Source organism: Panthera tigris, chromosome D4 (genome assembly GCF_018350195.1).
Source record: "Panthera tigris isolate Pti1 chromosome D4, P.tigris_Pti1_mat1.1, whole genome shotgun sequence".
Taxonomy (NCBI): Eukaryota; Metazoa; Chordata; class Mammalia; order Carnivora; family Felidae; genus Panthera; species Panthera tigris.
In genome coordinates this window covers 12,537,715-12,558,679 of record NC_056672.1, presented here as the reverse complement: position 1 = coordinate 12,558,679, position 20,965 = coordinate 12,537,715, and the positions used below count along the sequence as shown (strand labels likewise).

Here is a 20,965-nt window from a genome sequence, read left to right as displayed (position 1 = left end):
ATATGGTTTTGAGGAAATACAATTCAACCCATAACATCCACCGCCACAATTTTTTAAACCTTGTACATGCCAAATAAACATATCTGTGGGCTGGAAACAGCTGATGGGCTCCCACTTTGCTGACTCTGGGATGTGATTTTATTTTATTTTATTGTATTTTATTGTATTTTATTGTATTTTAACTTAATTTAATTTAATTTAATTTAATTTAATTTAATTTAATTTAATTTAATTTAACTAATTTAATTTTAGAGTTTATTTTGAGAGAGAGAGTGAACGAGCTAGTGAGAGTTGGGGGGGCACAGAGAGAGGGAGAGAGAGAATCCCAATCAGGCTCTGCGTCGTCAGCACAGAGCCCGACTCGGGGCTCGAACCCACGAACCAAGATCATCACCTGAGCCGAAATCAAGAGTCGGACGCTTAACTGACTGAGCCACCTAGGCACCCCTGGGAAGGGATTTTAAAGGAAGAATCAGAATGTCAGACTAAACAGAATCAGAGAAATGTCTGAACCGGAAGGAAGGCCATGGCCCCCCATCCTAAGCCCCAGTGCCCCCTGCAGCGCTGTGGGGGGCCAGCCAGCCTCAGCTAGAATACTTTACTCACAGAGAGCACGTGTGACCAGCTAGTCTCTGTAACACACCTTTGCTCACTGATGACTCTTGTGTCAAAGGCAGAGAGGAAATATTTCATGCTCTTTGAAGCAGGTCTTCTAATGAAACAGAATCTCCTTCCATGATATATGCCAGTATAGGGGTGCGGGCCTGGCGGGAGGAGAGACCTAACACTTTGTTTCCCTGGGACTTCATTGTAGGGGCCTCTCTTTCTCTCTCTGCCTCCCCCCCCAAATAAAAAAATAAACGTAAAAATATTACACATTATATTTTATGACTGCATTGGTATAAAGATGAACATAATTTAGGCAGATTTATTATTATATTTGTTGCTATCACATTCATTTTTTTCTCTTCTGATTTTAGAATAGAGTGAAAACATTCTCATGGATCCCTAAAAATGTCCCTGCTCCTAGGCACAGTGACTACTGTGCCTAACGGGTATGGTGACCGGGGCCCCAGCTACTCCAGCTCTCTCCCCCTTATCCTTCACAGCCATCACAACTCCTCCCCAGCGAATCCACACTTAGCGTCTTCTTCTTGGAGGACCCAAACCCACACAGCCCTGAAGAGGGAAATCATTCCCCTCGAGGGTGAGGAGCGTCTCCAAGGCCTCCAGGAGACTCTCGGTGAATCCAGGAGACCTCACAATCCACTTCCAAGTGTTCTTTCTACTTGTGGAGCTCACGGTAACCGATTTAGAGGAATGTCTCCCACCCAGTCCCACTGTGAATCTATTTTCCTCACAGTTGACAGGTCTCTGATAGCTTTCTTCTTCTTCTTTTTAATGTTTAGTTATTATTTTTGAGAGAGAGTGAGAGAGAGAGAGAGAGAGAGCGAGCGAGCACACGCACACACGGGGCTCACAGACTGTGAGTTCATGACCTGAGCTGAAGTCTGACACTCAGTCGACTGAGCCACCGAGGGCGCCCCTGATAATCTTCTTTAAAGGCTAGTTACTCACCTGCTGTGTGCACAATATTTTAAGCCCTGGGTTTGCTGTTAAAGTGCTTCATTAACAACTCATGTACAAGACACTCAGCTGAGTGAGCCACAGTCACATTTCGGATCCAAATACCATCCGGTAAACACAATGTGATGTGCCCACAGTGAGTCAGAGAGGCTGCTGGTACTAAGACCAGGACTGCTGACACGGAGTCTCCTACGGAGCTGCTAGACTAGACCACATTCTGCTGCCCTCCCCGCCCTCCCCTCCGTCATTCAGTTGTTGCCAAAGTTGGGTACTATTTACTGACAATCTGAGAAAGACTGTTTCTCACTGGGAAACAAAAGGTACCTGGCTCATCATAAGTTTATCATCTCAGTCGAAGGGTGGGGATAGTCCAGAAGTCACCAGGTGTTTGCCCCAGGAGGCCAGGCTCAGGGTGTATCATCCTTCCTACCCTGAGGAAGAGCAAATGTTTGGGTGAATACAGGCACCATTTTGTGTACCCTTCTGAGGAATGGAATGAAGAAGGTATTCTTGGAAAATTATGTCTCTGGTGGCTGGTATTATGAGAATTTTCCTGCCCAGTTCAATCAGGCCAGCCCTTCTATCTGGCCCGGGGTTCTAGGGCATCCAGAGAATACCTAGGAGAGGCAATTTTATCAGATCCTTTAAGGGTGAGAAGGTTGTAACTAGGTACTGATAGACCCTAGGTGTACAGACCCTGTAACTAACCAAATCACTGGGGATCCTGCAGGCCAGGCAGATTTTTAAGTATTCAAACTTTTACTGGGTATGAAAGAGTCTATAAAGGGGCCATGAGTTCTCCATACAATTGAAACTTGAGAAGGTCACTGCTACCCCCTAAAGTCATTGTTGCTTTGCCACACTCAGACTGCAAGCCAGTCTATCCTTCCCTAATTCTGGTTTATACACAAAGAGGCTGCAGCTTCTAGGGAAAAAAAAACAATTTCTAATTCTGTCAAAAGATCACAATCTTGGTGATGCCAGCCAAAGTCCCCCTCTGAGATCACGCTCTTAGTGAAGGCACACATATCCTTGCTTTAAGTGTACTTTCTTCCTTTTATGCAGCATCCCTCTGTATATTAGCTCAGCAGCCCATGTGGAACCAGTGGCCCCTGAGAGGTAGCCATTTTCCCTTGAATTAGGAAAAAAAAAACAACCTTGAGGGCAGTTCCTGAACTTTTATTTTCAAACAGTCTGGCTAACCAGCATGCCATAAAAATTGCCCTTGGCTTGGCTCCAATGCCAAGGCCTCTGACTCAGCTGTGATTCTGCCTTGTTGGCCACATTTGTGCCCCAGTCGCGGCGTCTGTAACCATGTCATGTTGTCTGGACAGGCTGTCTCCTGGGTAAGGGGGAGAGCGTGGTCTGAAGAAACCCAAGCCAGCTGGAAACACCCACTGGTCTGCTTCCACTGTGAGGAGAGAGCACCCGGAGACAGGAAGTTATCATGCCTGCTCTCCCCGTCTATGAATCCAACATTGATCTTCACGGGTCCTTGGTTGCAAAGGTTTGGGTAAGTTTTACTATATTAGAGTCAGACGCTAGTCTTTCGATACAGCTTCCAGAGATAACGCAAGTGTAATAAATGAGTATGAAGTGGGATGTCGCCCAGTCTCTGCTCAGACTTCAGTGCCAAGAACAATGGGTGACAAGTACCTTGATTCTATGGTGTCAGAATAGGCTCCTTTTTGGTATCCCTGGCATCTAAGGAGGCACCACCAGATTTATTCCGTCCCTCCCCTCCAGCCTGAATATACGAGGCCAGAGGAGGATGGGAGGGGTCACAGACAGAGTCTCTTTGAAGACAGGTGTCCCGGAGCTAGCCTGTCATGTGTTTTATTTTGACTTCTGAAGGGAAGGGCAAGGGATTGCTGCCCCTTTCTTGTCTTGGTCCAAGAGATGGAGATCTCGGAGAGAGAGCAAAAGAGGGGAACTACCGTCCAGCCTCACCCCTGACCCGTGCTTGCTCCTGGTTCTTGTATTGCCCCGCACCTCAGCAAGAAGGTGCTCAGAGTTCTTGGGAGAACTCGATCAGTGATAACTGGGGTTTGTGGGGTACAGAGGCTGGCACCTGACTCTTGACAGATACACCTAAGGGCGAGATGTCTGCGGACAGAGTGGAGAGAAAGGACTTGGTTGCCAGCGCGCTCTAACTTCCGGAGTTTGGTGGGGCAAAGATGTGAGTCTTGCCTTAGCCTAACTGGGTGACTCAGAAGGCGCTGGGTTAGAATGTCTTGAAAGGAACTGGTCTCAAAAGGATTGTACGCAGGGTGGTAACTCCAACAGACGGGGGCTGGGGGAGGGGGGTGTGTACCAAGGCCTACAGGTGCCAAAGGGGATTCCTAGATGGCAGCCAGTGAGTGCGTCACCTCTGTCTGGGAATAGTGAAGTGGGATTCCCCACTGGCAGTGAGAGGAATGGGCAGCATCGGTCACTGAAAATCCTCTGTCCCCTGCCTTTCCTTTTCTGTTGCCCTGTCACACCTCCTCTAAACCCGGAGGGGCCAAGGCAGCACAGTGAGAGGGAGAAGAGGAGGGAAGAGCAACGGAAGTATGAGGAAATGAAGCACAAACCCTTCTCTCTATGGTGCTACCGCGCTTTGGTCTGGGGGGAGATTTGAGTCGGGTGAGATGCTGGAGTTTTGACTGGACTGAACTTAACTCTTGAAGAGGAGGCTGTTAGTGAATACTTGAAAGAGACCAGGAAGCTAAGGGAAGTCATCCAAGGGCAGGGAAAGGCGAATGAGCAGAGCTCACACAAAGGCAGGGGTGAGAAAATTAACAAAGCTGCTTCCCTACTGAGAGATTAGGCAGGGAACCAATGGATCAATGCAGAGAGTAAATGGGTCACACCATTAAGATGATGCTTCAGCTCAGTCTGAACTGAAAGGAAAAAAGGGGGCCATGAATTATAAAAAGATGATCCATCCATCTCAAGGTCTTGAAGGTCATTCTGACCTTAATTTAGGTTTTGAAACCTTGCTCAGCTCCTAGAGTAGCACTACGTATGATTTTTAAAATCTTAGCAAAGGTCGCCTGGGTGGCTCAGTCAGTGATTGACTTCGACTCAGGTCACGATCTCATGGTTTGTGGGTTTGAGCCCCACATCAGGCTCTGTGCTGACAGCTCAGAGCCTAGAGCCTGCTTCAGATTCTGTGTCTCCCTCACTCTCTGCCCCTCGCCCCCTCTCAAAAAATAAACGTTAAAATTTTTTTTAAAAAATCTCAGCAAATGGAAAACAGTATGGAGTTTCCTCAAAAAAAAAACTAAAAATAGAACTACCCTACAATCCAGCAATTGCACTACTAGGCATTTATCCAAGGGATACAGGTGTGCTGTTTTGAAGGGACACATGCACCCCCATGTTTATAGCAGCACTATCAACAATAGCCAAAGTATGGAAAGAGCCCAAATGTCCATCAATGGATGAATGGATAAAGAAGAGATGGTATATATATGCAGTGGAGGATTACTCGGCAATCAAAAAGAATGAAATCTTGCCATTTGCAACCATGTGGATGGAACTGGAGGGTATTATGCTAAGTGAAATTAGAGAAAGACAAAAATCATATGACTTCACTCATATGAGGACTTTAAGAGACAAAACAGATGAACATAAGGGAAGGGAAACAGAAATAATATAAAAACAGGGACGGGGACAAAGCATAAGAGACTCTTAAATATGGAGAACAAACAGAGGGTTACTGGAGGGGGTATGGGAGGGTGGATGGGCTAAATGGGTACGGGGCAATAAGGAATCTACTCCTGAAATCATTGTTGCACTATATGCTAACTAATTTGGATGTAAAAAAAAAAACAAAAAAAAAAAACAAAAAAAAAAACTCAGCAAATAAACAGATTTCCCTCATGATTTTCCAAGCAATTATCTTCTTTTTTGCCAAGGCAGATAGGAAACAGTAATGATCTGAGCTGTCAGTAGGTTACCTCCTGAAAGATTTTGTTTTGTTTCACAAAATATTAACAAAGGAAAGAATCCATACATGATGAATCAGAATGGTGTAAGAAAAAGCAGGATAATATCCCATCCTCTCCAATATTCCCATGATGTCTCACTAGAGTTCTTATTGCGTTGTTTTAGCCATTGACCACCATGAGACAGAGTGCTCATTTGAAAAATCTGACTCAGGGTTTGGGGATAACTCTTAAAACCCATGGCCCAGTGAAGGAAAATTCATAGACGCATCATATTTGTCAGATATTATATTCACTCTTCCCTTTTCTTTCAATTCTTTTTAACATTTATTTATTTTTGAGAGACAGACAGAGAGGGAGTGTGAGCATGAGCAGGGGAGGGGCAGAGAGAGAGGGAGACACAGAACCTGAAACAGGCTCCAGGCTCTGAGCTGTCAGCACAGAGCCCGACTCGGGACTCGAACCCACCAACCGTGAGATCGTGACCTGAGCCGAAGTCAGATACTTAACCCACTGAGTCACCCAGGCACCCCTCACGCTTCCCTTTTCTACAACACAAAGGCTGGAGCCCTCCTGGGAAGATGTCCTCAGCCTTTTGAAGTTTCCGAGCAGGTGCACAGCTTCCTTCAGCCCTGCTGTTCAGTTCTGTGGTTTTCACCCAAGAAGCAAAGGCATAAGCTGCTTCTAGTAGATGAAGGCACATGAGATGAGTTGTTTGTTTGTTTGTTTGTTTGTTGAGCAAAATCTGCTGCTCTGGGTAGACATCTGAACCATTTAATCTTTACTTTGCTGCCCAAATTGATAGAGCTCAGGAAAAATCAATATACCCAGTAGAAGGCAAACGTAATAAGCAAGACAACTGTTCTCTTATTTAGAGCACCGGAGGGGTTTTGTTCCCACCCCAAGAGCAATTCAGGTCGAAACTTTGAGTCCTATGGGCAGAGAGCTGTCTATATATTTCAAGTAAAATATCTGAGAATCTTTAGAACTCGTCTGTTTTAGCCCCATTCCAGGTAGGAGGAAGCCTTATATAGGAGTCCAGGTGTGGGGAGTGTGAGTGTGTGTGTGCACACGCGTGTGAATGCATGTGTGTATGTGCATTGGGTGAGGATGAGACGGCTGTCTGGCAACTATTGGTCAAAAACATAAGTGTAGGGAGTGCCTGGGTGGTTCAGTCAGTTGAGCGTCTGACTCTTGATTTCAGCTCAGGTCTTGATTCCAGGGTTGTGGGATCGAGCCCTGTGTTGGGCTCTGTACTGAGCATAGAGCCTGCTCAGGATTCTCTCTCTCCCTCTGCCCCTCTCCCCGACTTGCACTCTCTCTCAAATAAAATAAAATAAAATAAAATAAAGTAAAACAATCAGTGTCAAAGCTCAAAGGAAATGGAAATGAAATAGCAGAGATCCAGGAGGAGAAAGCAGAATTAGGCACCCAGGCTTCCAGTTCATCACAAGCAGGAACATAACGTAGGTCTAGGAGCTACTCTGCTATCATCTTACGTCCCAGCACTCTCAAACACTCTCCAACTACTGAATAAGGACCCACTCTTATGCCTCTACACCTTTGCATATGCTTCTTATCGATTTAGCCAAATAACAGTTCTGAGCTTTCTTCTTCTGGAAAGCTTTCCCTGAATCCCAAAACCAAGGTGATTTTTCACTTTTCTGTGGTCCCGTATCATTTATTTCACATCTCTGCTAGTCATGCATCACTGTGCAAATTTACATTTGAATAATTTTAGAAATGCCATAATATACATTAACAAACAGCTGTATTAAAGAAAGGCACTGAGAAGTCCTGAAAGAGAAATCTGTTGAGCTTTCTTTAGCTCAGGGTTTCCCCTGTTTATTTTCCTCCAGTTACAATGAGTGGTGAATTTGGAGATTTTGATGGATAGTATTTAGGAATAAAACACTAGAACTCCAAGCCCGAGAAGTTGAGGGATCACCCAAAGTGGATAACTAGGTTTGGAGAACAAGTGTTCTGCTCCTTGCCTGGTCCTCTTTCTCTGGCCCTTGTTGACACAGATATGGTCAGCATGTTTCAGGGTCACAGATGAGAGTAAGGAAGTTCTAAGGGTGATGTACTCCTCAGAGGATGGATGACACTCAAGTGACACAGTCAAATGCATGACCCAACAGTAGGGCACAGATCTGTTGCCTGTCCCAAGATATATGTGTTCTGAGCCAACTGGTCCCCACCATCGCTGAGGATGAAAAATAATGCGGGGCACCTGGCTGGCTCAGTTGGTGAAGCACGTGACTCTTATCCTGGTCTTGTGAGTCCCACACTGGGTGTAGAGATTATTTAAAAAAAGAAAATCTTTTTAGAAAAAAGACAGATGATGTACTGAACAAGTAATCATTAGATCGTGATATTGACTACTCAATATCTGCCTCTGGAACTAATTTTTAAGTGATTTGGGAAAGATTCTCCAATATTTCCCCATATTTAAGTTTGGACATCTATGATAATGACACCAGGGATTATAGCAACTTTAATGTATTAGTCTTTCAAGATTCTCTCCACTCCCTGTACTGTATTCTTGAGATATGGTGGAATTTTACGTTGGTTGTCTTAACGTTTTGTTCTTCGAATGAACCCAGTTGTTATTTATTTGTTTATTTATTTAAACGTTTAAAAAATATTTATTTATTTTTGAGAGAGAGAGAGAGAGAGAGAGAGAGAGAGAGAGAGAAAGGGTGAACAGGGGAGGGACAGAGAAAGAGGGAGACACAGAATTTGAAGCAGGCTCCAGGTTCTCAGCTGTCAGCATAGAGCCTGACACGGGGCTTGAACTCATGAATCATGAGATCATGACCAGAGCTGAAGTTGGACGCTTAACCGACTGAGCCACCCAGGTTATTGAAAATACTCAGGCAGAGCAGATCCTGGGGGCCTCAGCTGGTTAAACGTTTGATTCTTGGTTTCAGCTCAGGTCATGATCTCATAGTTTCCTGAGTTCGAGCCACATGTCAGGCTCTGCACTGACAGCACAGAGCCTGCTCAGGATTCTCTGCCTCCTCCTCTCTCTGCACCTCCCCACTCATGCCCTCTCTGTCTTTCTCAAAATAAATAAATAAACTTAAAAAAAAATACTCATGCAGATTCATGGATTAATCTGTCACATGCTAGGTTATCACCCACTCAACACATGATACTCAATTACAGTGTCGTTCCTACAAGTGGAAACGGGCTATATTTCTGGAGGGCCATAATATGGATATATATATATATATATATATCCCAATCTTTCGTCATTTCCAAAAGTGCTAACCCTTCCTTTTAAAAAAAGGAAGTGAAAATGTTTTGTCTTTTGTAATCTCAATTATTTATGTAAGTGACCTTAGATGTATCTAAAGAAATCATTTCTGGGTGTTTTTTGTTCTCTTGTTCTACCATTTGGCCTTCCCTCTACTGAGTAATCAGTGTCTGGTTAACCAACCTAATACCTTTTGCTGTGATCGCTTCTCTCCCAGCTCAGAGGTCTCTCCGATGGCCTCCCATTGTCAACAGGATAAAGTTAAAATCTCTTTCCTGGCATGTGAGGCCTTGTCTCTGCCTGTCAAGATCATACCCATCCCTCAAAAGCAGTTGACTTTATCATGTCTTCTAGGACATCCAAGGAACGAGTGATCCCTCCTGTTTCTGAATACCCAGCACTTTTCTTTTTTTTTGACCAAAGTGGGGGACCACGCTTAGAGCACTGGACACAGGCTACCTTGTCTTACATCCAGGTGTGATAGAAATCCTTTTCCCTCTCTCGGATGTATGTTCTTTGAAACTGGGCAAGGACCTTAGGAGAAGTGCCATTTTATTGCCATTTTTCCAGTCAGCCCCCGTACAGGGTCAAATGAATGAAAATGCTAGATCCAAAGTTGGATTTGTCTTAAACAGGTGAGCCCAGGAGGCTCCAACCTTTTAATATGCAGTTACTTCTAAACATTTTGTACTGGACATGTTGAAAAAGAAATGGAATATATAAAATGAAGGTTGTGAGATAGAAGTTGGCTAACTGGGCCTGGCCGGAGGACGTGTTTTAATGGGTCATGCAGTATTTTTAAAGAAAATATTTACCAACTTTAAAAAATTGGGGAAATTTCATATAAAACCCTTGCCTTCCTGATTATCTTAAGAAATCAAAAGATCTGTGCCCCCCAGACCTGCATTCTCACATTGGCAGCAATTAATCGGAGCTGAGGACCCTTTGTACAGGGTATGCACTCTCTAGTTTGCCACAGTCCTCCCCCAGCCCACATGCCGCCCACTTTATAAAATCCGCCTGGCTCTTTTAGGAAACTGAGTGTGAGTTTGAATATAAAGGAGACAGAACCGGAGCAAAGGGAGCAATAAGGTCAGGATGGAGACCGTCTAGAGGCAAGATAAGCTGCAGCATGGCCGCTTGAAAAACAGTTAGAGACAAAGTTACAAATATACATATAAAAAGAAATTACCACAGATGAGCAGCAAAGGGAAGAACATGTTCTTTACAGGTTGGCATGCCTTCAGGTATGGGGACACAGTGTCATCGTCAGCAATTTATCGGGACTGAGCAGATGACCTCAGTATCCACACGGCAACAGATCAAAGTAGACAAAAGTGCTGTTTGCCACAGAACCAAAATTCCTATTCTTGCTGTCGATGGAGAGTCAGTTACCAGAATCTCGCTCGTTGGCAAGACCTTGGGGTTGAGGGCTGGAATGGCTTGCAACTGTGGGGAGACCGTGGCTTTCATGAAGCCTACCAGGGTCCAGGTGAGGGCTGTTGTAATCCTTAGGAATAAGCCCTCGGCCCGTGTCTCCCTTTCTATGGAAGCTTTCTCCTCAAAGTCAACCTGTCACCAATAGCCTCTGCTCTCCATCTTCCTGCAGAGGCCACAGTCCACGTGGCCACTAGGTGGCCCTGGTGCACCCCGCTTTCAGGATTCCTCCTTGGCCATTTAGGTTCACCTCAGGGCCACTTGGGAAATTCTTAAGGACTTGTTCCCACCACTCCATCTATCTTTAGTGAAAAGTGACCTAGGATCATTCCAGCCTGGTCTTTAGAAATAAGAAATATCGAACAACAAACATAAGAAAGTAAAACATAGTATGGAAACGTGAAAATAGCAAGGCCAGGTCACAGGTGCAGGAAAGCCTTGAACTGGGTGGCCTTCTCCTTGGCTAGAGAGCTTCTGTCTGCTGTCTGTCTCGATCTCATGGCCCCTTCTTTCCTCTCTTTCAAGAGGCCTCCAGGCGCATACTCACCCTCCCTTCCCCTTCCTTCTCTGTTGACGAGGCCACAGTTGGGTCAATGTAGACAGGAGGGGGGAAGAGGCAGAAACACTTATTCCAGGAAAGGGACCCCATCTGTCCCCAGCTCACCTAGTTCGTTCTTGAAGGTGTGATCCTGCGGGAGAATGGAAGGGGAGTTCCGAATGTTTCCTCCTCCGACAAACCAGTTCACATTGGGGTTCCAGCGGTTCACAAAGCCACACAGGTGGTTTTCTTCGAAGTCACATTCTGGCAGAAGAGAAAGAAAGAAAGAAAGACACACTTTGTGGAGGCACAGTCACAGCGAGGTTTGTATCTCCATGCTCACTGCAGGGTTTGCTCTTAGGGAAGGTTTCTCCTTCCCTTTGACCATGGGAAGTTCTGCACCAGGATCCCTGGACAATACTGGAAGCTGCGATTCGTCATTGCGTCTTTGGATTATGGCCTGTCCACTTGCTAGCCACGTGGCTTACAGCATGACTTTTCTTAGCCTCTGTTTCTTCATCTGTGAAATGAGGGGATCACTCCCACCACACAGGGCTGTCGTAAAAGCGGACGGCTCCCAGCACAATGGTTAGTGCTTGGTGGGTCAGTCACCTCGGCTCCAAAGCCCTATTTAGGACTACTCTCCTAGCTCCAGAGGGTAGACAAGATACCCGGGGCTAAAGGACATGTTTCCTAGATGCCAACACGCTCTGCTTTTCTTATTAATAAAAAATAGAATAGACAAGGAAGGCATATCCTAGGCTCGGGGTCCTTCTGCAGCTACTGAAAGGAGAAGAGGGAAAGTAAAGAGACTTCACCCACCCCCTACATTTAGTAGCACTGACATGTTTGTGCAGATAAACTGTTCCCAGTCAACAGACTCCTTTAGAAGGAATAAGAAGTTCACAAACCAGTGCCTCTATTGACTCCCATAATCATCAACTAAAAATATGAAGTATGATTGTCTTGGCCATCTCTCATTGTCCTTGCAGACCCCGCCCCTACCTTTTCTCACTCTGCTTTGTCCTCCAGAGGTGGACTTGTATGGACTGTTTCAATGGCTTCCCCTGCCTTCTGGCTTCCAGTTGGGTTGGACCGACAGAAAGTGGGAGGAGAACAAGGTTGGTGGTGTTCATTCCTCCAGCTCCAGCCCTGCCGGGTCACCGTGGGTTGGCTGTGTCCCTCTCCCGAGGGCATAGGTCTTGTCAAGAGCCCTCACCACACGGCCACTGGCTCCAGGCTCTGGTGGCCCCTCCTCTCTTGCCCTAATGACTGATAAATCATTGCTCTTAGTAGTCCTGGATTACCACATAAGCTTTTGCCGGTTTCCTTTACCCACCCACACCCTTGTAGCCCCTAAAGAGGCTTCTTCAAATTACTCAGGTTGAATGGACCTTCTGATTCCACTTTCCTGCCAGGACCCTGACTGATACCGTTATCGATGTGTTTTTACATTAGCCATCACTTAAAGAATTTAAGATTTTTAGCTGCAACTTTACCACTGCAGTTCTGTCAAGTGATGCCACACATTCAGTACCAAGGGCTTTGCTGAAGAGTAAAATAAAAAGCAAAATAGTCCTTCATGTGCCAGGTACTGTTCAGAGCACTTTATCTGAATTGACTTATTTAATCCTCAACAGTAGGTACTATTATTAACCTTATTGTAGAGGAAATCAGCAAAGGGAATGCACAGAAAGAAAGCTGAGGGAGGGGACAGTGGGCTCCTGCATCTCAACAGGGTAAAGGTGTTGAGACTCCTTTGGTTTTTTTAACACACAGGAAGCATTTGAGCAAGGAAAGAGAGGAAATTGAAGAGAGGAAATTAACATTTTTAAAGTGCCCAGCACTGTGTCAGTCACCTTGATACCTGTGACCGCATCAGTTTCCACCTTATTCCTGTGAGGGAAGCATTTTATCTCCATTTTACAGGTGGAGAAACAGAGGCTGTGGGGCACAGGGAGTGGAGGTGGGAGCTACTGGGAGGCGCATGGGTCTAACCACCACCCCCCCCCATACTTCAGAACATGGTCACATTCCCCCTCCGCTTTCTTTCACTTGCCTTAGTATTACACTTGGAAGGTCAGAACAGACAGGGGAGATTCAGGAAATCAACAAAGTCTCCTTTTTATTCAGAACTGTCTCTGACTCTCCTTCCTCTTCCTCTCCATAGCCATTCAACCTCCAAAGAATGTCAGTGCCGAAAAATCTCTCAAGTCTACCGCCTTTTCCCTGTTCAAGCCCAGTGTTAGACCTTCATGGTGCCCCGTTTGTAATGTTACAACCTCTTCCTGGGGGTTTTCCTCTCCTACATATTCTCCTTGTTTCCACGGCATTTTCCACGGGACAGCCAGAGTCTCACCATGGCAAAAGGCAGCCTCAGGCCCCTCCTCTGCCCACTTCGAGCCCCTGCCAACCATGGAATCATCCATACTCCCCGGCGGGCTGGCTGAGATCCAGACTCTTCCTTAAGACTCCCTTGACAGTCCTGATTTAACTCCAGACACCCTACTCAGCTTCTGACCTGAGCCCGAGAATGCCCTCCGCTTCCTGCCTTCTGGGGTCTACCCATAGAGAGCTATTCCCTTCCTGCTCTGCACTTGCACTTGACCAAATGCCGCCCCGGCTTCATGAAACCCCAGCTCAAATGCATCGCTGGTGTTCAGTCCTGCCAGATTCCTGTCCTCCTCCTCCGTGCACCCCCACAGCCTGGCCTGGCCTTCTCCAGGAGCGCCCATCATAGACAGAAATAGTGCCAGGGGCAGACAGACAGAAGGTGAGCCAGCGGCCACAGAGGAAGGACTGTGTCTTCTCTTTGCACCCTCTCAGAAGCCGGCACATAAAAGGCACCCAACCAGCCCTGCTCCCGGGGCATCTAAGCAACAATGGTGACATTAAGACAGGGGCAGAGGTGTGCATGAGAGAAAAGGAGTAAGCTGGGGAAAGAAGGGAATAGGATGCCCGCTTTTCTGGCAAAAGCTGAGTTCCTAGCAAACCGGAAATTATTTTTAATAGAACATGTTGAAGTTCAGGAAGTAAGTCAAGTTATAGTAGTGGCATCTACTTTTCCTTTATATATCCACCCGGTCAGGGCAAACCCCAAGGAGCCTTCCTCCGCCATAGACAGACACAACGTATACCATTCAAGTGAAACTCGCAAAGCATCCGAACTACTATGCATGATGTGCTGACTTCTATAAAATACTTTGCCTTCAGGATTGATTCAGTTCCCTCTGGCAACAGATTTTAGAAACAGATTCACGCTCCGATGCACTGAAAATGAAGCCCACTTACCGATACAGTAGCCGGTTGTCATCTTGATTTCAAAGAGCGCAATGCTGGCTGTGTTTCCCTGGCCCAGCACACCTTCGATTAAAATCTGCACGACACATGAGGAAGCAAGGAGTTAGGCTACCCACACTGTGTTTCCTTGGTTCAGTATTTCAGTTACTTGTCAGGAAATGCTCAGCAATTCATGGCAAAGCGAGGCTGCTTGTCTCCGCTAACTGCTATTGTATACCAATCTCATGGGGGGCTTTGTTAAAAGAATATGTGTGCGTGTGGTGTGTGTGTGTATAGGTGAGCAAGGTGTCCAGTACACGGTTGGAGTCAAGTGTCTTTAATTGTCATCCCAATTGTCATCCCAATTGTCACCCCCTTCTCTAGAGCCTCTGGGAGCACCGAGTGGCCGTGGATGGAGAGGAGTGCCCGCACCCCTGGAGAAATCCGTTCTGAGAACGGTCAGGAACTGAGGGCAGAGGCTTCAGGGGGAAACCCTTCGGAGGAGGGGGAGGAGGAGGAGGGAGGCACAATCTGACCAGCCGTGGGAGACTCCACGGGAGACAGAAGAGCCTCATAAATCAACTTGTACTTTCTGTATGGCTGAAAAAAAACCTGAAAATTTTACATAAAGAACAGAAGGCAGCTCGACAATGTCTGTGGCTGATTTCAAGCACTGTTGTGGCTCACATTTGGTCCAGTTTCTGGACGCATTTGCTTTTCCTTATGTGATTTTAGACCAATCTCTGGCAACTATGCTGGTAGATTTAGGATGTGGCCGATAGACAGGAAGACAGTATGAACTAGGGAATTCAGACCTCAACCTTCCCTCAACTCTCCCTCCTGCCTGGCGGGGAGGCTGCATGTAGCAGGGGGAGGTAGGGGGAGAGAATACAACATTGCAACCCTTTTTGAGGGGAGAGATGAGAAAGGGAATTGAAAAGGGAAATAGAAATGGAGAGAGGGAGCCCGGTGGCTCAGTCGGTTGAGTGTCCAGCTTCAGCTCAGGTCATGATCTCACTTTTTGTGAGCTGGAGTCCCTCATCCGGCTGTGTTGACAGCCCACTTCACATCCCCTGTCCCCTTCTTTCTCTCTGCCCCTCCCTCATGCACGTGAGTGCGTGCTCTCTCTAGCTCAAAAATAAACAAATATTAAAAAAAAAAAAAGGATTTAAAGAATGGAGAGAGTTTTCGTGAAGGCCCTGTCTCACGAAATACCATACTTTGTGTTTGGACAAGTGAGTTCAGATCCATCCTCCTTTCCTGTCCCACATAACACCCAGTTTCATGTTACATCATCTACCTTCCTTTTCCATCACTTCTGAGGGAACAGCCTCCATCTTGGGAAAGGAATTAGAACATATCCTTTAAGTGGTTTTCCCTTTTCAAGGTATCGTCACTTTTCCTTTTATCTTAGTAAATGTTTTGTTCAAGATTTGTAGCAAACAAGCCATTAGGAAGATAATACACACAGCTTAGAAGGACGAAACAAAATTATTAGAAATGAGAATGCAGGGGCGCCTGGGTGGCTCAGTCGGTTAAGCATCTGACTTTGGCTCAGGTCTTGATTTCACTGTTTGTGAGTTCGAGGCCCACGTCAGGTTCTCTACTGCCAGCACAGAGCCTGCTTTGGATCCTCTGTCCCCCCCCCCCCCTCTCTCTCTCTCTCTCTCTCAAAAATAAATAAACATTAAAAAAAGAAAAAAGAAGTGAGAAGGCTCCCGAAAGCCCATTAGAAAGCAAATTTCCATTGAAGAGGTTGGTTTAGGTCCCATTTGGATTCTCACAGAAGTCCCACTTAAATAGACAAGAAAAAATCTGGGAAGAAGTTCTTTTAAAGAATAAGCAAAGTATCAATTTGCTATATATTAATTATTATTTTTCTTCTGGGATGCATCTCTTTTTTAAAATGTTTATTTATTTGTTTATTTTTGAGAGAGAGAGAGAGAGAGAGAGAGAGAGAACCCCAAGCAAGCTCTGTGCTGTCAGCGCAGAGCCTGATATGGGGCTCAATTTTACAAACCATGAGATTGTGACCTGAGCTGAAACCGAGTCGGATGCTTAACCAACTGAGCCACCCGGTGTCCCTGGGATGCATGTCTCATGAGGCAGTGCATCCTAACATAGGAGATAACTAACTTCAGTGGCAGAAGGTTGCATACGATCTCAGAATAGCACAATGCTACGTGATAAGCCGTGTGCCTAAATTCCACCGACCTTGAATTTCTTGGAACTGTTCTGCAAGTCCAAGCTGGCTATGAGCCAGCTGTCAGAAGGCTCCTTAGCTGACCAAAGCAAGCGATCAAAGCTTTCGTCTTCAAATCTCACATAGAGGTTCAGCCGGCTGGTATCTGATGGAAACCTTGAAGACGCAGTTATCTGGTAGACCAGTCGGAGGCAGCTCCATTCCTCAGCCTGTAGGTCAGAACTTAGCAGCATGGCCTTTTCCCCCTGTTTGGCAAAGGAGGTGTCCACGTAAATGTAATGGCCTGGAAAGAGAAGGGAGCCCCGGAGAGGATCAGTCTGCTGTTTGCAATTCAGGGAAATACACAGCTGTGGTCCAGTGAAGAGACAGCCTGCAGATGCGTTTCAATGGCCCATTGAATGTTGCTTGCACATGGGATCTCTGCCTTCTTGTGAAAAATTAGAAGGCCCCACAACACAGAGACCACTATCATGCGACATGTGACCACAACAGGCTGGACCTAAGGAGTGCTGCCTCTTCAGAGGGTGACATGGGGGCTCCATTTTACCATAATCCCCACTACTCCCTATTACCTCCTGACACTGAAGCCAAGAGTCCGTGGCCTTTTATGATCTTACACCAGGCCCACTCAGCATGCAGCTTTCATCTTCCTTGTCCCCACATAAATGCGAGTTTGAGAAGTCAGGCGGAGGGGCTACAGAAGCCAGAAAAGCAGCATGCCTCTGCTGGAGTCACAATACCTTGATGGACTCAACCTTCTCCTTCAACAACTCCCCACATACCCAGTGATTTGACCTGCATTTAATTGGCATCATTATAGCACATTGAATGCATTTGGTTGCCACAGATCCTGGGGCCTAGGCACAAAAAGTTCAGTGTCAGCTAAACGTCACAGTTCTGATAACTAAATGGGAACGCAAACGTAAATCACGGAAAACAGGCCACTCATCACTTCCTTCTCCTCCACCCCCTCCTCCTTCCTCCGCTTTTCCTTCTCTCCTTTTCTCTCTTCTCCTTCCGCTTTCCCCCCAACCTCCTCCTCAGCCTCCTCCTTTCCTTGCCCTCTTTATAGTCCCCTCCCCTCCTCCTGCCTCCCTTCCCCATTCTTGACACTGATAGGTGGAGATCTGTGGGCTATACCACGATGTGGAGCAGAGTTTCTACGAAAAAACAAAAAACAACGAAATAAAACATATTGGAAGCAAGAACTGTAACCTGAGCCTTCTGAATCTGACTCTGGTCGGCAGCTTCCTACAGCAGTGACCTGATGCGCCTGTGTATCTCAGGGACCCACTGCACTCTCATGCTTGCTCAGAGTTTCCCATATTCGTGGCCAGCATCTAACCTGCGGCCTTCCATCCTGGAATTACCTCCCCCACCGCTGGCATTTTAGGCTCCCCAACACCAAACTCTTACTAGAAAGGCCCTGAAATTCCTCTTTGCTTTGCTTGATGTCCTTCGGCCCCCGCCCCCACCCCGCACACTCATTGCCCCAAATGCCCACCCCAGCCGGGCCCCCGGGGCTTTCGTGGTGAGCACTGATGGGCCAGCAGACGCTCAGCTAATGGCCAGCCTCGCAGTTAGGGTGCTATCTTCAGGGAGCTTCCCTGGCCTGTGAAGGGTTTTGAGATCAATATCTACTTCCAGCGGGCAGTCTTTCAACTTCTGATAGCCAGGGCACAGTGTGCTGGGACCATCACTCTGGCAATCTGGCCAGCACATGAATCACAGGGGCCTTCTTGGTAGCCCTGCATTCTATTTGCTGATGAATGTACTGTCTTTCAGGTGTAATGGTTATGCTGGGGTGACCGTGCGGTGCAGTGGACCCCACCCAGGATCTGTAAAGCACAACCGTTGCTTAAAACTCTACCATGCATAGGCTGTGTCATCAGTTTCTGTATCTGCAAAATGGGGAGAACAAAACAGTGGAGTCCGGTTACCTATACATTAATACTTTGGGAAGGCACTCAACGTACTCAGATCCACACGGAATGATTTCATACAAATAGCCACTAAATAAAATCTGCTTCTATATTTCAGCAGTAAAAGGAAAACTGGCTGTGTTGCACATGGAAATAGTATAATATATAGGGAGCCACATCCACTGCAGTCTGCAACTTAAGGAAGTTTCAAGGGCAATTTTGATGGTGTCCGATTTTCACCTTTTGTGCCGAGTTGAGAACATAAGGCCCCAGTGAGCTAGGACTTGCAATCTACGGGGTCATTGTAAGGACCTGATGAAAATGATGTATCTAAAAATGCTTTGTAAACTGTAATGCCAATTGTTAGTTATTTCTCTTATCGTCAGGGGGAGGGGTCCTTGAGTTGTTCCAGAGATAGTGAGAAATTGATGTCGCCTCCTTTTTGTCCACTACAGTTCGGAGCCAACCAACATTTGTTGAGGTAGCAGACCAGTAGCACCTTTTCAATGCTAAGATGACAACATTCTTCACCCAGTTCACCTCAGTTGACCCCTCCACGTTGACGTCTAGGCCTCTACGCTCTTTAGCGCTGGGCCCCTCCTGGTTGCCTATCCTCACAGCTAAGCTCCCCTGGCTGTCATCCGGGACTACTCACCATCCCATCCAAACTGGACCTTGGCACATGTATGATCCTGGGTGAAAACTCGTGACCTAAATCTGATAATGACGCCTATGTCTCTATTTTGTTAGCTCTTAGTACCACGCACGTCGAACACAAGGACATGGCCTTCTTTCTGGCAGTTTCCTTCCCCGGGCTGAAGTCCAGCCCCCTGAACTCAGGCAATGACCTTCTCACCAGATTTCCTGAAGGCCTTGCTGCCTGTCTCCTGGGATGGGGTCCTGCCTGTGGAAGCGCATGGTGGAGAGGGGGGGAGGGTCACAGTTATCGCTCCAGACTGATGTTGGTTCAAATTCCAATCACATCACTTACAAATCGTGTCATTTTGAGCCAGTTACTTATACTATCTGAGACTCCCTTTCTTCATTGGTGGAATGAGAATGCTAAAACACTGACTTGGCAGAGTTTTAAAGATTAAATAAGGTAACGTAAGTAAAGATCTCAGCACTGTGCCCAAGGGTTTGCATGGGGCAAACTCTTAATAGATGTTAGCTCCTATCTTTCCAGCTACCCGATCAGTCTACTCTTCCTGGTGGCTCGCTCACCTCGTCATCTCACGTGGGACCTCCCTGATGCCAGCTGCCACTTGCCTTACCTGCTACCCATCATCCTGCCCTTCCGACACCAATTCCTGCCCACTGCACGGGATATCCACGTGCAGCTGTATCCATTCTCCTTGGTTCCTGCTCCAAAGCTGTGGGCACACCTCTTTCTAGGTCTCAGCCACAGCCGTCCCATTGCCTGACTGTGTTTTCTGCCATGACAACCATCTCTGGGATTTACCAGCTGATCAAAGCAGCCCAGATAAGAATGCATGCAAAGCACCCGGCAGATGTTCAGAAGGTTTTCTTTCTTTTTTTTTTTTTTTTTTTTTTTGCCTATGTAGGAGAGAGGATGCCTCACGTAGCACATCTTCAATTATGTATAAAGCCATCAGCTTACATTTTGAAGGAGTCTTGCTTTCTTCACACATCAAAGACTTCCAAAAAATTAAAAAGTCAAATGTATGCAAAACGCAATGGGCATAGGGGTTCTCAAAAACTGTTGACTCTGTTACTAGAAAATAAATTGTATAGCATTTCTCAAATGTAAAAACTGTATTAAATATTCGGGATTGTTAGTATCTGTTTTTTTTTTCTATCAGACTCACAATGATTAATAAATCTGATTACCTCTAGCAGAAGAAAGTTCTGTTCTGAGAATATCTAAGAAAAATCACAGATTTCTACGGTTTGCCTAAAGTATGCTCACCTTCTGTGTCTAGCTTTACTAGTATCCTCTGTGGTTTAGTAAATCACTATATGAATATATATGGATAAGAAACAAAGATTCAAAAGGAACTGACATTTGTTGTGTTGTAGGCATGAGATTCTTGATGTGTGTTCTTCCCTCTTAATCTGACGGATGATCTCTATCAGGCAGGAAATGCCACTTGACAAGGGAGGAAAGAGATTCACAAAGGTCAGTGCAGCAGTCTACAGTCACGGCAAGTGAACCAAGGTTGGGCTCCAAGTCCCTGCTTTCCACCACCCCCCCCAACTGCTGCCTCCCACCGCTCCATGCTGCCTCCAAACATTTCCTAGTCTGTCTCTTTATTAATCTATCTTTTCATAATTGTATTCATCTTCTTATAGCAGGAGGGCAAAGTTTTCTTCCTTTTCTTTATTGCGGAAGCCTAGATGGACCGATGTTTCTAACGTGCAAGCCCATATGGGCTTTTCTACAAATACTCTTCATACAGATAACACAATAACCAGATTAACTTTTCTGTCATATCGCCTCGACTATAAAAGGCTTTTTGCACAGTTTTATAAAATTAGGGTATGCCTTATAGTTGATCTTTAGTAGTATACCTTCCACCACCTGCAAAGGATGTTAGCAAACCAGAGGTTAGAATCAATGCATGCAGAATAAGATATTTGCACCTGCACTTGGATTAGTGACAGGGGACAGAGACCCCACAATCTTGGGCTCAGAGGACCCCAGCCAATATCTCCTATAGTTACTGCTGGGGTGTGGGGTCTGGGGCAACAAGGAGCCACTCAGCATGAGGGCAGCACCGGCTCATAAATACAAGGCACAGCCCAGAGTTTCAGCTCAGCGTCCTGGTAAGTATTTATTCGCTT

The 20,965-nt window shown here is 46.1% G+C and overlaps 1 protein-coding gene across 4 annotated transcripts in view; it reads right to left on the bottom strand.

The window, feature by feature from the left end:
- The window catches only part of MAMDC2 (MAM domain containing 2), a 171,660-nt gene that overhangs the window by 69,387 nt on the left and 81,308 nt on the right, over positions 1 to 20,965 (bottom strand). For 3 of the 4 annotated variants that reach the window (XM_042963626.1, XM_042963627.1, XM_042963629.1), the window contains 3 exons: positions 16,250 to 16,521; positions 14,048 to 14,132; positions 10,883 to 11,020 (listed from right to left, as the gene is read on the bottom strand). In XM_042963626.1, coding sequence (XP_042819560.1) covers positions 10,883 to 11,020; positions 14,048 to 14,132; positions 16,250 to 16,521 — 495 coding nt within the window. The remainder of the gene's footprint in view (positions 1 to 10,882; positions 11,021 to 14,047; positions 14,133 to 16,249; positions 16,522 to 20,965) is intronic. The other variant, XM_042963628.1, reaches the window with a different exon arrangement.